The sequence below is a fragment of the Impatiens glandulifera genome, chromosome 2, assembly GCF_907164915.1.
Source record: "Impatiens glandulifera chromosome 2, dImpGla2.1, whole genome shotgun sequence".
NCBI classification, from domain to species: domain Eukaryota; kingdom Viridiplantae; phylum Streptophyta; class Magnoliopsida; order Ericales; family Balsaminaceae; genus Impatiens; species Impatiens glandulifera.
In genome coordinates, this window is record NC_061863.1 from 48,730,733 (window position 1) to 48,745,460 (window position 14,728).

Genomic DNA, 14,728 nt, shown 5'->3' on the forward strand with positions numbered 1-14,728 from the left:
AAAATGAAATAAAGAAAGAAAAAAAAGTCCAATTTAAATATCTTAAAACTCTCTTATCTCCGTGATAGTTTAATAATCTGCCAATAAAGTCACCACTCTTTGCAAATTGTCTAATTTGTTTGAGAGTTAGGACACGTCTTCCAAGTAGCACTTTGGGCTATGAACTTTTGGTTATTTCTTTTGATTTCGGTCCATTTTGAAAAATAGCATAACAAAATTGAGGGAAAGAATAAGATACGTGTCATTAAAAAGAAATGTGATATATTTGAATATTTTTAAGTTTAAATTATATATATATTAATGATATTAATAAATTAGAATGTATACATAAATTTAATTATATATAACAAATAAAATGTAAATATATATTAAGTATTAATGTGTAAATGATTTCATTGTAATTAATTTGTACATTAGAATTTTTGGAATTACATAGGAGATTATCTCTATTATTATATTTAATTTATTTTAATTCATTGTAATTTACATATTGAATTGTATAGTTACAATAATTTTTATAATGATAAAATAAAATATGATTAATGTAGTTTATATTTAGACAAATAAATTATAAATAATTATTTGATGATAATAACTCTATAAATATATTTTGTTATCTTTAGAGGTCTCTAAACTTTTTTATTTTTATTAAGAACTTGTATCATTGAGATTTAAAGAACACACAAAAGGTTTAGAAAATTCTCTAAAGTTTGGGTATCGTGTTGAAAACGATATTCACAATAGAAACGCTAAGATTCATCGACGATCAAATCAAGGTACAAATAATGACTGAAAGTATGTGCTCGATTCAATCACGCTTCTACTTGTCGATTTAATATTCATAAAACTTGTTTAATAAATTCATTAAATTGATTTTAATTATAATTTTTTTTATTACTTTTAGACACAATAATGGATTAACTCATGAAAACTCATGCATGTTATATTTGCATTTAATGTTTCATCCTTATTTTTGCAACTTTGCTTATGGAATAATGAAAAAAAATCCAAACATATATAGAGTTGAATTAGTTGTATGAGTGAAAAAGGAATTGAGAAGACATTGAGTAAAGAAAAGATGGAAAGATGCTGGATCCAATTAATATTGATCTTGCTAGTCCAATTATATATGTATGAACAATTAATAATTAATGTTTGTGGTGCAATTGAAAAGCTAGTTTTCGAAAAGTTTCTTCTCTGCAAGGTAAGGTGAGGCCGCCCATTGGATGATTAAAGCCAAACTCTTCCTCTGCGCGCAACAACAAGTCTTGGAAGGACGGGTTGCTCAAAAACGAGATTGGGACCACGAATCTTTTCTTCTGGTACTGGTTCGCCTCTCCTACATAAACGGCCAAGTGACCTTTAGGAACATATAATGTCCTCTCCTTGGAACAAACACCCATTTTGTTTTGATCACAAATGAATCTAGCTAGTAGATCATATATAGATCTCAAATTAGTTTATATATAATAGAGCCAACAGTTTCAGATTGATTTTGCTGTCAGTTAAAATATGTTATGGTTGACAGAACTACTTGAAATGGGACATGGGGTGCACATGGCCTTGTTCATTTTCTTTCTAATATATATATATGCACCGTTTTGTTCAATAAAGAGAGCCAGACCCACTTGTTTGCATGAAATCAGATTCTGCCTAGCTTCAATTAATGATTAATGGTGATTACTCAAGTCAAATCTATATATGTCCCCTTTAAATTGGGTTATATATGAAGACTAGAGCAACATATCCATGTGATTGCTTAATTAATAACATATACTTAGATGGAATAAAAGAAATACATAGTTAATTTTATAAATATGACATTTTTATTAGAGAAATGATTAGGAAAGGAAATTTGGGAGAGGGAATTTGAAAGGGAATGGTGGCCCAATTTGATTGGCCTACAAAACAACAAATTTTTTCTCTCTTCTCTCCCCTCATCATTCTATATCATTTTTTCCAAAGTTGGTAACCACGTTCCCTCTCACAAATTCGCTTCTTTGTCACTCATTTTTTTATTAATAAAATTAACTTTGTAGATGTAGTTATGAGTAAGAGTGAGCATTGGGATTATCCGAATCTTGAACTATCCGGACTATCCAAATTTTCATATTTTACTTCGAGTTCGAACTATCCAAATCCGAACTATTCGATTTTTTTCGGATACGGATACGGATAATCCAAATTATCCGAAATATTTTGCACATTGTCTTGAATACAATAATCTCTATTAAATTTTTTTAAGAAAGTAATATATCAAAACACAACATATTTCAAATATAATGTTCCACACAATTATAAATTAGTCAAAATCAAAAATTAAATTAAAAAATTAGATATTTATAAGCTCGTAAAATCGAAAATTTTACAACAATAGGTAGTGTAGCATCCATATGTTCATCCTGCAGAGAATATAAAAAGCATCACGACAATGAATATCATCAAAGTAATTTTTGAAAATGTTAAAATAATAGGAAGCTAGAAAGAACACATCCAAATGTTGACATCAGTTGTTAAATGAAAGAGAGAAAATAAAGAAAAATTCTGATGAGTAAAACTGAAACTATTTGGGTAGTTCTTTATGTAAAGAAGGTAAAGAGTCACATACTTCCAGTTTTATATTATGTAAAGAATGTAAAGAGTCACATGCGTCTTTTGTAGAAAGTGACTTGTCAATTGGTCGTAAACAATATTGACTTCTGATAGTTCGGATATTCGAAAATATTTTTTTATTCTGAATCCGAATCTGAAAAATAATCGGATACAGACTCGAATTTTGGATAGCGAATTTTATGTTCACTCTTAGTTATGAGTTTTACTTAAGAAATGAATATATATTTTTATATTTATTCACATCAGGATTGTCCATACATTTGGATGCCTTCAACGTTTTTTATATTATAATTAATATGACTAATAGTGAATATGGGAGAGAATAATGTGACACTGGTAATTTTTTTATAATTTTTTTGGTCAATCAAATTATATCACAACTCTTCCAAATTTTCTATTCTAATCATTACAATAAATATTTATTGACTGAAAAAGAATGCGTGAAAGAATTGGAAGGAAAGAAGGATTGTGAGAGAGATTGAAATGAAAAAGAGAAAAAAAGTTATTATTTTTGTATGAGTCCGGGATAAGAGTAACATAGTTGAACGAAAACAAGATCACGAATCTGACGTGGCCTGCCTAACTTATGATAGAGCTTGTGTCACTTGTACAGAAAGGAGAAATAAAAAAATATATATAAAAAATAAAAAATGGACATGTTCGGGATAAAAATCTCACGAACATGGCCATTTTTGGGACAAAGAATTCCCGAACATGACAATTTTTTCGAAAAAAAATTATCTCTCCTGCACATGGCCATTTTTTTGATTTTTTTCTCTTCTGCACATGTCGGATTCGTAGCTTGATTTCGTTATAATTTCGTTGCCCAAATCATTTTTTTTTATATATGTTTAGTTTAAGTTAATGGGCAAAAGGAGATCTAAGTTCTAGTTCTAGTCCAGCCCATAGGTTTGATAGGCTTATCGTATTCTTAAAATCTTTTTCATTTAAGTGAAACATACCTTCAATTTGTGGGGTCGTGTTAAACTTGTAATTTAAAAATAAAATAAAAAATAACAATGCAAAATAAAGATGCATGTACTAAGCTAAACATATAAATTCAAATCGGGTTTGTGGGTTAATTTGAGGTACTTAAAAAAAAGAAAAGAGGGTAGGTCGGTCAAGGCACATCTAATTTGTTTGTGGACCTAATTTGTTTGTAGGTTGTTGGTAAATAATATGTTTGCCTGGCTGCCTGATGTTAAGGGATCAAGATGGATATTAAGGCTAATGAGAATTGATGGCATGTTGGATAGGAGGGAAGAAGATTGGGAACAAAGTGGGAAAAATTAAATGTAATCCAATTCATCTAATTTACTAAGTACATACCACCACCCACTTGTCCTTTGTTTCTAGCCCGGTCCCAGTAACGCCCCTCGGCCCTAACCCTTATTTATTTGCATGCCATATGTCTAGGGGAGACTAGCGCTATCGTCGGCCACTGTTTTTCACATATCTATTTTTCTCGATATTTTTTGTACATCAATTGGACCAGCCAGCCTTTATTCAATTAATTAATGTTGTATATTTTCATTATCCTCTTAATTATATACATATGATCATATTTATCGTATATACCGTGTGCCGACATGTCAATATTATCACACAAGTATCAGTTAAAAAAATTGGAGAGACTGACCAAGTGGATTAATTTGTCTATAAAATACAAAATCTAAAGTTTTAGCACTAACATTCCAAAATTAACTTTTGACCAACTATTGGGATTAACATAAATAAATGTCATCCCAAATCTAACTCTTGGATTCACCCTGATACATTAATGTTTTCACCTATTTTATGTTTAATTAATTTAATTAAGAATTTATGAGCTCACTCGATAATCTAGTTGTGCGATGTGTTTGTGTTTTTATCTTATTTTTATGTTTGGTAATTTTTTCTCATAATGATTGTGTTGTTGTGTGTTTAAACGACTCTCATTATTTTATTATTACACATATAAATCTTTTAAAAAGAATACAACTTATAATTTGTATCTTATTTGTTAAACATTCAAATATATTTGATATTTTTATGTTTATTCAAATCGATAATGGCTTAAGGCTGATTGTGTTTATTACGCTTGTTGCATCTTATATTTTTTATTCTCTCGTATTATCCGACTTATTCGATAAACGTTTAAATATTTTATTTATGCACGTCAATTTATTCAGTTAAACTATTCTAACACTGTATTAGGCCATCATGCATGACTTATTCAAATTTATAAATCAAGTCTAAGTATCCCGATTCTAATTCTACCTAGACAGTCTGCTTTAGAGCAGAATTATGAAGTAGATTTTTTTTCTATTTAAAATATACATTTCTTTTTCCTGATTTTGAACTTTTGATATTTTGTCATTAATTTAATTTTTGATAAATAGTGTCACAATTTGTGACTATTTGATTTGCTTTTTAGGTGTATGCTATGGTGACAGTAAATATCAATAAAATCATCTTATTTCGTAGAAAAATATAAAACATTAAAATCTTTCATTCCAAGATGTGGTATAAACTGTTCATAGGTTCTCTTATGTTCCTAAATTAAAAGAAATATATATAAACTATATGAATATATTAATGGGAAGAATGCCAATTTTAAACACCAAGTTGTAAGAAAGTGTCAAATTTACTCATTAAGTATCAAAATTTTATTTATATATACTAACTTGTCAAAAAGTGTCAAATTTATTTAAAATAACAAAAAAGTTAAACGGAGTTAAAAATTTTGCCACATTTAATATCCACCTATTTTTTATTTATTTTTAATTTACATTAATTACTTTAATTTTTTTTCATTCAAACAAAACATCCAAATTTTTCCTTATCCATTTATTCTCTCTCTATTCCCAACTCTTCATTTCTTTTAATTGTTCATCTTCTATCCCCACCATTAATCATATCTGATGAAGAACCGCCGAAATATTTGGAATCAACTCCGTTTGAAATCCTAGATCAGGATTTCATTTTCCTGTTTTTTCGATAGTCGTCGCCGATTGATACACTACGGAGGGCCCCACCTTTTGTCCAGTACCTTCTACATATCTTGCAGAAATACCTCGGCTACGCGAGACTGTAGTTGTTATAGTAACATAATTTCGTGTTTAGAGAATTGCATCTCGAACACTTCATCGGCTGTTCCGCCACCTTCACCGTCGTCACAGTTTTTTGGCCAACTGATTATTCTTCCATCACAATATTATTATTTGACGTCGACATAGCTAGTTCATTAATAGAGATTTCAGAAAAAAATAGATTACTTATATTAGAGATGAAGAGGAATAGTGAGAAAAAAATGAAGAATTGGGTAAAGAGAGAGAAAAAATGGATATGGAAAAATTTAAATGTTTTGTTTAAATGAAAAAAGAATTAAAGTAATGTAAATTAAAAACAAATAAAAAATAGGTGGATATTACATGTGGCAAAATTTTTAACTCCGTTAAATTTTTCTGTTAGTTTAAATAAATTTGACACTTTTTGACAAGTTAGTATATATAAATAGAATTTTGATACTTAATAAGTAAATTTGACACCTTCTTACAACTTGGTATGTAAAATTGACATTCTTCCCATATATTAATATATCCAAAGCCGGCACTAGGGTAAGACAATCAATGCAGTTGCATAGGACCCACTTTTATAGGATCCCATTTTTTTTTATATTTAATAATATTATTTTATTAATATTATTTTTTCCTCTTTTTTCTCTTTTAATATTAAATATATATTATAAAAATATTTTTTTATCTCCTTTTTAGTCTCGTATTATAATATATTAATTATTTATATTTTATTTTATTAATTAATTTTTTTTTTTTTTTACTATTTTAGGGGTCTAAAATTTAAATTTGTATAGACCCCAAATTCTGAGGTTTATATCGTACCACCAAAGATAATGTGTGTACATGAAAGTAAAAATTACAAAATTCTAACGAAAACTTAACTGTAAAATTTGTTTGCAAAAAAAAATTCAAAAATCATAATTCAGAAATAAGATTAAAAAAATAAATAAATTTATATGTAAAATATAATAAAAAAAAATGAGTTAAGAATTGCACAATTATTAGAAGAGTAACTGCAAATAAATATTATAAAGAAAATCATTAAGTTAATTATTATAATTTAGTTATCATTTAAATTATCAACTAATATATATATATATATATATATATATATATATATAATTATTGTAAATTTTAAATACAAATAAATAATATAATAATTCAACCCTTTAGACATTCAAATAACCTACTTATTCATCAACTCTTTTTATTTTTCTAAAAAATCCAACAAAACCACACCAAATAACCCAACGTCAATCATGCTCTAAGCGACACTATTTTAAAGGCTAATTGAAAAAAATCATCAATCAAATCAAACATTTTGTTGTAGTGCCTAGCCAAAAACTGTTAGTATGGTATTTTTTAAATCAGAGTTTATTCTAATTTTTTTTTTATTTATGATTATTGAGTTATCTCCAACTTAAAGTATATATTCTATATAGAATCTAAAAATTTTAATCTCTTAAATAACTATTTTTGTTTGAATTATCATAATAATTTGGGTGTTTTTATAGGTTTACAAGTGTTCATTTTAATTATTTTTAGATTTTTTTTTCGTAAAAAAGATGCTGAATAGATTTAGAGAATTAATATTTAAAATCATTAATTCACTAAAATTCGGTAGTTAAATCAGTGACATTAATATTTTATTTATTTAATTAATTTACTATCTTTTATTTTAAATAATAAATTAACCGCGTTTGAAATCGTTAATACAAATCTCGTTTTATATAACTTTAACAATGAAAAGTATAAAATTGTAAGGTCGGAATCTCAATTGCCCTAGTAAGTCGCTCCAATTTGACCATTCGGCCATTTAAAAATAATACACTCAAAAAGTTTATAATATTATTTCATTTACAAACTTGTCAACAAAATTTGATAGCTGAAATTCATATAACACAATTCAAAGTTTGAATCCACCCAAATTTGAGCCCCTCATTCATCAAATAAATATGTTGATCAGCTATTTGATTTGTGAAGAACTTCATTAATTTATTAATACAACTAACTAATTAAATTAAAGGTGATCATCTAATAGTGACATCCTATTTCCCTTTCTTTGCTTAGCTACATGAATGGTTAACAAAATTCTTTGGCAACAATTGATCATTAATCACAATGACAATATGGACTTCATTATATCCATAGTTACAAAACTGAAAGGTGGCAACAATTAACTGCCTGAGCTACTCCTATATATTAAACCCTCCATCAAAGAAACAAAAAAAAGTGAAGAAAATGCACTTGTAGATTGATTTCATGAAGAAGAAGAACTCAACATAGAAGTGAGGCTAACAAAGTAATCCTCACTGCAAGGGATGGTTAGTCCTCCCATGGGATGGTCGAAGCCAAATTCTTCCTCTGCCCAATGCAACAATTCCTGAAACATTGGATGGCTCAAATAGGTTATTGGGATCACAAACCTCTTATTTGATTTCCCAACATAAACAGCAAAATGGCCTTTTGGAACATGATCAGTCGATGCCCTTGAAACAACAGCTCTGTTGATTCTTGGGGAGAGGGTCCTTTGCAGCTTCTGTTTGGCCTGAGCAAGTGACCTTAGACCCATTATTATTAGAACTAATTAGCTTTAGGAGGAGTTAAAACTTGTGGGTTTTGATTGAAATGGACCGTTGGGGGGTGGGGAAGTATATATAGCTTGCTAATTAGCTAGCCTAGCCTTATAAGTAGTTAGTACTAATCAAAGAAAGAGGATTAAAAGTTTAGATTAGAAGAGGGGACATGGATAGTGGGGGGAAATAGTAGAAAATCACATGGGTATTGTAATGGCTGATTTGTTGAGAAGCATACATGTCCTACCATAATTTCTTAATTCATTGGTGGTGAAACCATGCAAGTTGTTGAGTGGCTATAATTAACTAATATTGCTACAATCAAGCACCCTGTTTTCCATCCAGATAAAAACAATATTTATGATGATTGATTTTACACATGCATGTGTGTAAAGCAATCAATTATTGATCATATGTTTCAATTTTTTCAGGTGGGGTTGTTCTTAGAGACATCAAATTAAGTCCATATCTATATATATAGCTCCAATTCATATAAGTTACTTAAACATATTCTTGAAAGATCATGAAGAAGCATTGAACTTAGACTAGACTTGAAAAGATGAATCAATTAAGCTAACCCCTTTTGCCAGCTGTGTACACTTCCAAGTTATAATATGGGTCAAAAGATAATTATTATTTATAATGACTGTTTTGTTTTACTATATTCATTTTGTGAGAGGAGTTGAGGTGGGTCCAATTGATGATCCTGGTGAAAGAGAGGCAGATGTTGGGTTGTGATAAGTTGAAGTGAAGGTTGTTGCTTTTCATCCAAAAGAAAGAAAGTAAGTTGAGAAGACATAACATATGGGGGGGCATCATATGCTTGTGCTTGGTTTGATTAAGGAATGTCTTAAGTTTGAACAGTCAACAAATACTTATTAATATGTTATATATAATAGATTATCAAGTGTTCTCCAAATCAATTAAAAATGTTGTCAACTGATGAAACAAAATAATTGCATTATCCACTTTATCTAAGAATTATGAAAAATTAATCTTTGGATAAGGATTGGATTTTCTTTTTTCCATACATGATTGGACATCAGATATTGTAGTTATCTAATATTGGGATTCATAAATACAAAAGCAGGTCTCTACATTATTTATTATTTATATTTGACACTACAAATTGGGTTAATCCATGTCTAGCCTATATAAAATTAATTATTTTAAATTGGGTTAATCCATGTCTAGCCTATATAAAATTAATTATTTGTGGGTTTTTGTCTGAAATAATTAATAATATATAACAGAGGTCGATGGAGGGTAATTTATAGTGAGATTATGTCAAAGTGAGGTTATTTATCACCATCAGAATTACTTTTACTTTTGAAATTGTTAAAAGTAAAAGGGTAAAATTCTTTTCAATGTGATTAAATTAGATGAAATCTTTTAAAATAAAAAATAGACGAAGAAAAGTGAATTTTTATAAATATTTAGATCAAACTAATATTAGTGCAGATTGCTAATTTTAATCAAGATATGTGAAAAGATATTTGGTATTTAAATTGTGCTTCCAAAAAAAAAATTATGTGGAGAGTTGTGAAAAAAAAAATTTGCAACGAAAATTAATCTTACTAGCAGAAATTTTCATAATAATCTGCACAAAATGTCATTCTAACCAATACCACGGATCTTAACGTAGTTAATTTTAATTTTCAGAATTAGATTAGTGACAACTTCAAGAAAAGAGACGAACAAATTGAAATTATTACTCATCTTTGTTGGTAAATTTGGAAAACAATGAATAACTAATTTATTTTCATAGTACAGGCAGCGAAAGTGGACATAATTTTAAAGTTAGCTATACAAGAGTCTTTCAAAATATAAATATCTCAAAACTATCACAACAGCAAAAATCTCGAACAGTTGAAAATAACACATTCATTGCAAATATTGACGCAACAATTAACAATGATGCAAACACAAATCATATTACCGTCATTATTAGCACAAATAAAGGGGAATTATTTGCTAGCAAGACAAAAGAAATTAATAGAAAAATGTTATCATCGCTGAAATGGAAGCAATCAAACTTGCGATCATCACCGTCAAAGGTCTAAGATTCAATGACGTTCAAATTCTTTCAGATTGTCAAGAAGTTGTTAATGATATAAATCCTAAAAATAATTTCTCCTACCGACAAACTAAACTGATTCATCAATCTCTTAAACAAATTTCTTGCGATAAATATATAGTCTGATATCTCTTTGAATGTGTCCCCACCAGAGGAATTAGTTTTTGAGGAATACAAAATCAAATGGATTCCTAGAACCAAAAATCCCACTGCACATTGGATCACAAAGACACAAATAGGAAAATCTGTCAGAAGAGTGGACCGAATAAGATCTCGATATATTTAAACTTTTATTCTTTCAAGACCTTCAGACGATCCAAAAACCGATGAAAGAATATGACAAAACGAGCAAACAGTTCTAAGTCGGAACACAAATAACAATCGACAAAACGGTACAAAAAGTATAACGATGACAAATGAAGTGAGAGACGATTCACCGAGAGAAAGTCATCAATGAATGACCCAAAATCCACACACAAAGTAGTTTTTTAAATATGACTTAAAGTCTATTTAATTTCTCATATGTTGTTCCACTTTACCTACTGAGTTATATTTGTAAACGCTATGAAATGTATATAACTTTGACAAAAAAAAAAAGAATTTGAGATTTCATTGCTTACAAATGAAATGGCCTAATTTTTTTAGAAAAAAAAAGAAATAAAAGAGGCTACCATGAAAAAAGGTTGTTAATAATATGAAGATCGGTATCATAAAGATTGAAAGCTTATTTTAAACACTAAATTTCATAAAATGCGAGATGGAAATTCAATGAGAGGAAGTGATTTTTATATTTAACCTAATAGGGTAACAGGGTAGCATAATTTATGTTGAGAAATAAAGAAACATTAATCTAGAATCATCAAGAATAATTTGGTAAATGAATGAACATGCAAGGTTTAACAAATTTAACCAAGTAAGTTCACATGAGTTGCCTTGTTTAGATTTTGAACAACCTCTCAAACATTCAAGTTAGTGTCTTTATTTATTGGAGGATATCACATGTATATATAAAGCCTAAAAGGTATGCAACTGAAACCTATTGAATTCATATACAACAATTAATGTCGAGCCCTTTAGAAATAAGCCATTCCTAGATAAATTGATCACACTTTTCTTCTTGACTAAAAGAAGCTTGGGTACACAGTTACAATAAATTAACTTTACTATTACATAATAGTAAAGTTATTCGTTCAACAAGAGACGATCAATAATTCATTTCAATCAGAGCACAACCGAATTCATAATTCTTTGCTTCACCGACAAAATATTTATTATCCACTGGCATAAACAGAAGTGTTGAATATATGACATGAACATTCTTCAATCAACAAGTCAGTAATCAAACCACATTGAATTGATAATTTTGTCATAGTATTAAGATCAATCTAATTTAATTTTATATAACCAACTTGCTATCTTATATATTTGTAAGGAAAGAAGTTCGTTTCATTTTTCATACTGAATTTCAGGCTCAATTTTCTGGTAAATTTTTGAAAACCGTGAGAAATTCGTTTTGCCATCAATTTTTTTTGTTAAGAGAGTTAACTATTCAAAAACTTTAACAAATACCCCTTCTTTTTGCTAATTATACCGACCTAAGGCAGGGGAGATGCAGCAGGTTGCCATCCCAAACCACCTCTAGCCTCCTCAGCCTTGTCACTATGAAGAACAGGTTATTAGTTTATATATAATATTATTCGTTTTCTCATTAAAATATAAAACTAAATTAATTAATATGATTGCATAAAAAATTATTGCAACAAGTACCATCAATTATTATACAGAGAGTCTAGATGATACCACAGCTTGACCATATGAGTTGGCAATAATCTAAATCAACTGTCTTTCAGTGCTGGTTGGTGTCTCAACACATCTCATTACCATAAAACTTTGTTGTTTACCTGACCAAAGCAATAAACAAAATAATCTAATGAGATAGAGATTTAAAGGGAGATGTACCATCCTGCATCACTTGTCCTTGAATCCTTTGGATGTCCCTCGCTGTACAATTAGTAGAAAAGTATAAGATCTTAAGAAGGACCCTGCTTTGATAGTGGAAAACAAAGATGCATATTTTCTTTTTCATAAATACATTACAATTGTACTTAAAGTATGAATATTGATGAGAACTAATTAACTGTCTTTTTTCGCTTCCATTCAAATTTGACATCTTTGTTTTCTCCCTTTCCTTTCAATTGAATTCCGAGCGTTCTCGCAATGAAGGAGCAACAAATGATGTCATAAGAATAATGATATATGCAGCTATACTAATAAAGAAGCAAACTACAATGTTTGATGGGCTCAATCAAAAATTGAAATATACCAATACTACATATTGTTAATACCAGAATATAGTTGAGAATATAGTTTGAGCCTTTGTTTTGAGAAGAGTCACACACTAACGAACAGATAACATAAATTAAAAGGCTGGTAAAGTATAAAATTGAAGTTCTATCACCTTTACCATTTGTCATGCACTGTAATGAAATTAACTAGTATTTAGGTCAAAGTGCCAGTTATACAGCCCTACTGAGAAATATGTGCCAGAATTTTTATATCTCAAGTCTTGTATCTAGAAAACAGGGTATTTATTAGGTGTTATGCATCGTGAATGACCATGACAGATAACCTCTAAAGGTAATCACTTACTTTCCTTGTATATGCTTGACATTTTTCTGTTCATCCCAGAAATGGGGGGAAGGTAGGCTCTGCTATATCACTGTGCCTTTACTGTTCTTTGGATTGCTTTATTCATCGATATACAATTTACCATCTAAAGGAGTCTTTCCTAGAACTTCATGGTCTGAACACAAATGCAGATGGTTACTGTCGCCTTAAATTCTGAAATTTAAAGTTTGGACAAAGGAAGGTTCCTTAAATAACTATCACCACCCAATCTCCTCAAAATGCATATGTGGATATTACACTAAGAATGCTTTTGCATCCCCAACATATTCACAATCTACTTACACAGGCCTGTTCTTCTTCTTCTTCTTTGTCAGGAGGGTAAGCTACAATTACCGGCTCCACTTATACAATACCATTTATAATAAATTTGTTAGACAACCCCATGTGAAGATGGCACATGCCATGTTTCCCAATGTATCAAACTGATCTGAACAAATTGGGACCAATGATACCTCTTCTACAATAAATCCAGACAAATGTTACCTCTACATATATCACTCATCCAGCAACACCATACAACCATAACACTTCATCCATTTCTCTTAAACAATCTGTGCGTCCAATCCCAAAGAATACCACTCCACTACTTGTCTGAGATCATGGGTTTCCGCTTGCCAGTGATCGTACAATCCAAGAAAGCAATCCGACGGGCTATGTCTACTCCAATATCTTCAAACATACCCAAAGGGCACCTTGCAGTATACGTGGGAGAGACGGAGAGGAAACGCTACGTAGTCCCAATTTCATACTTGAAGCATTCTTTTTTCCAGAGCTTGTTAAGCAAAGCAGAAGAAGAGTTTGGGTTTGATCACCCAACGGGTGGTCTTACAATTCCTTGCACAGAAGAAGATTTCATTGATATCACCCGCAGCTTGAATTGTTCATGAAGTGCAAGGATGACAAGACATAAATAGTTCTAACAAAACTAACTAATAGGGCCTCCACATTAAACATTTTTTTGTTAGTCTCAGCTTCAACTATACTGTATTATATTGACAGTCAAATATGATATAAATCACGATGTATACAGTTCTTTGACATGAAGAGTTTAGAATATTGAATTATGTTCCTGTTGCAAAAAAATACTCATAATTCTTTTTCTTGTTGATTTTTATTGATTGGCAGCTTAACCAAGTCTCAAATGTTCAATCATTGAAAATTTAGTTTACTTAGTTTTGTGAAGAAGATAGCTATTTAAATATGTGTAGGTAGAAATAAAGAAGTGTTCAATTTATGACATGTGCCTTTTTTCCATTTCTGGAACCAAATATAGAATCTGTTTGAATAACATTTGAAGAAATGACAATTCCAACCTTATAGCAGCTTAGCTTTATCTCATGAAGCATCAAACCTCGAAAAGCCAAAATGGCACCAACTAAAAGAAGTATCATACAAAAGACATTGCTGAAATAATTAGACATGTAAATCATAGCTTGAGCAGATTAAATTCTTTGACTCTCAACTGCTGTAGTTCTTTGGTAGTGCATGCAGGTTACTCAGGCTAATTAATGCCTATGCATCGCATGCAAGTAGATTCAATAACTAATTATATATATTTTTACTGTAACATGTATTATGGCATAAACGTGTCAAGTATTCAAGTTGAACTTCCTTTAGAAAAATTAAAGTAAAGTTTTATTTTTTATTGTAGAATTATCTATTTGGAAGGAAATATGGAAAGTTAAACGATTCCGAGAATGAAATGTTATCAGTAG

General features: G+C 29.6%; 2 protein-coding genes across 2 annotated transcripts; one reads left to right on the plus strand and one right to left on the minus strand.

The window, feature by feature from the left end:
- Positions 1–7,885: 7,885 nt before the first annotated feature.
- Positions 7,886–8,256, minus strand: LOC124927291 (auxin-induced protein 15A-like). Its single transcript, XM_047467684.1, has one exon. The coding sequence runs from the start codon at positions 8,242–8,244 to the stop codon at positions 7,933–7,935; it is 312 nt and encodes a 103-aa protein (XP_047323640.1). The 5' UTR covers positions 8,245–8,256; the 3' UTR covers positions 7,886–7,932.
- A 5,356-nt stretch (positions 8,257–13,612) lies between these two features.
- LOC124924802 (auxin-responsive protein SAUR21-like) lies at positions 13,613–13,900 on the plus strand. Its single transcript, XM_047464793.1, has one exon. It carries the CDS (start codon positions 13,613–13,615, stop codon positions 13,898–13,900), a length of 288 nt encoding a protein of 95 aa, XP_047320749.1.
- Positions 13,901–14,728: the final 828 nt, after the last annotated feature.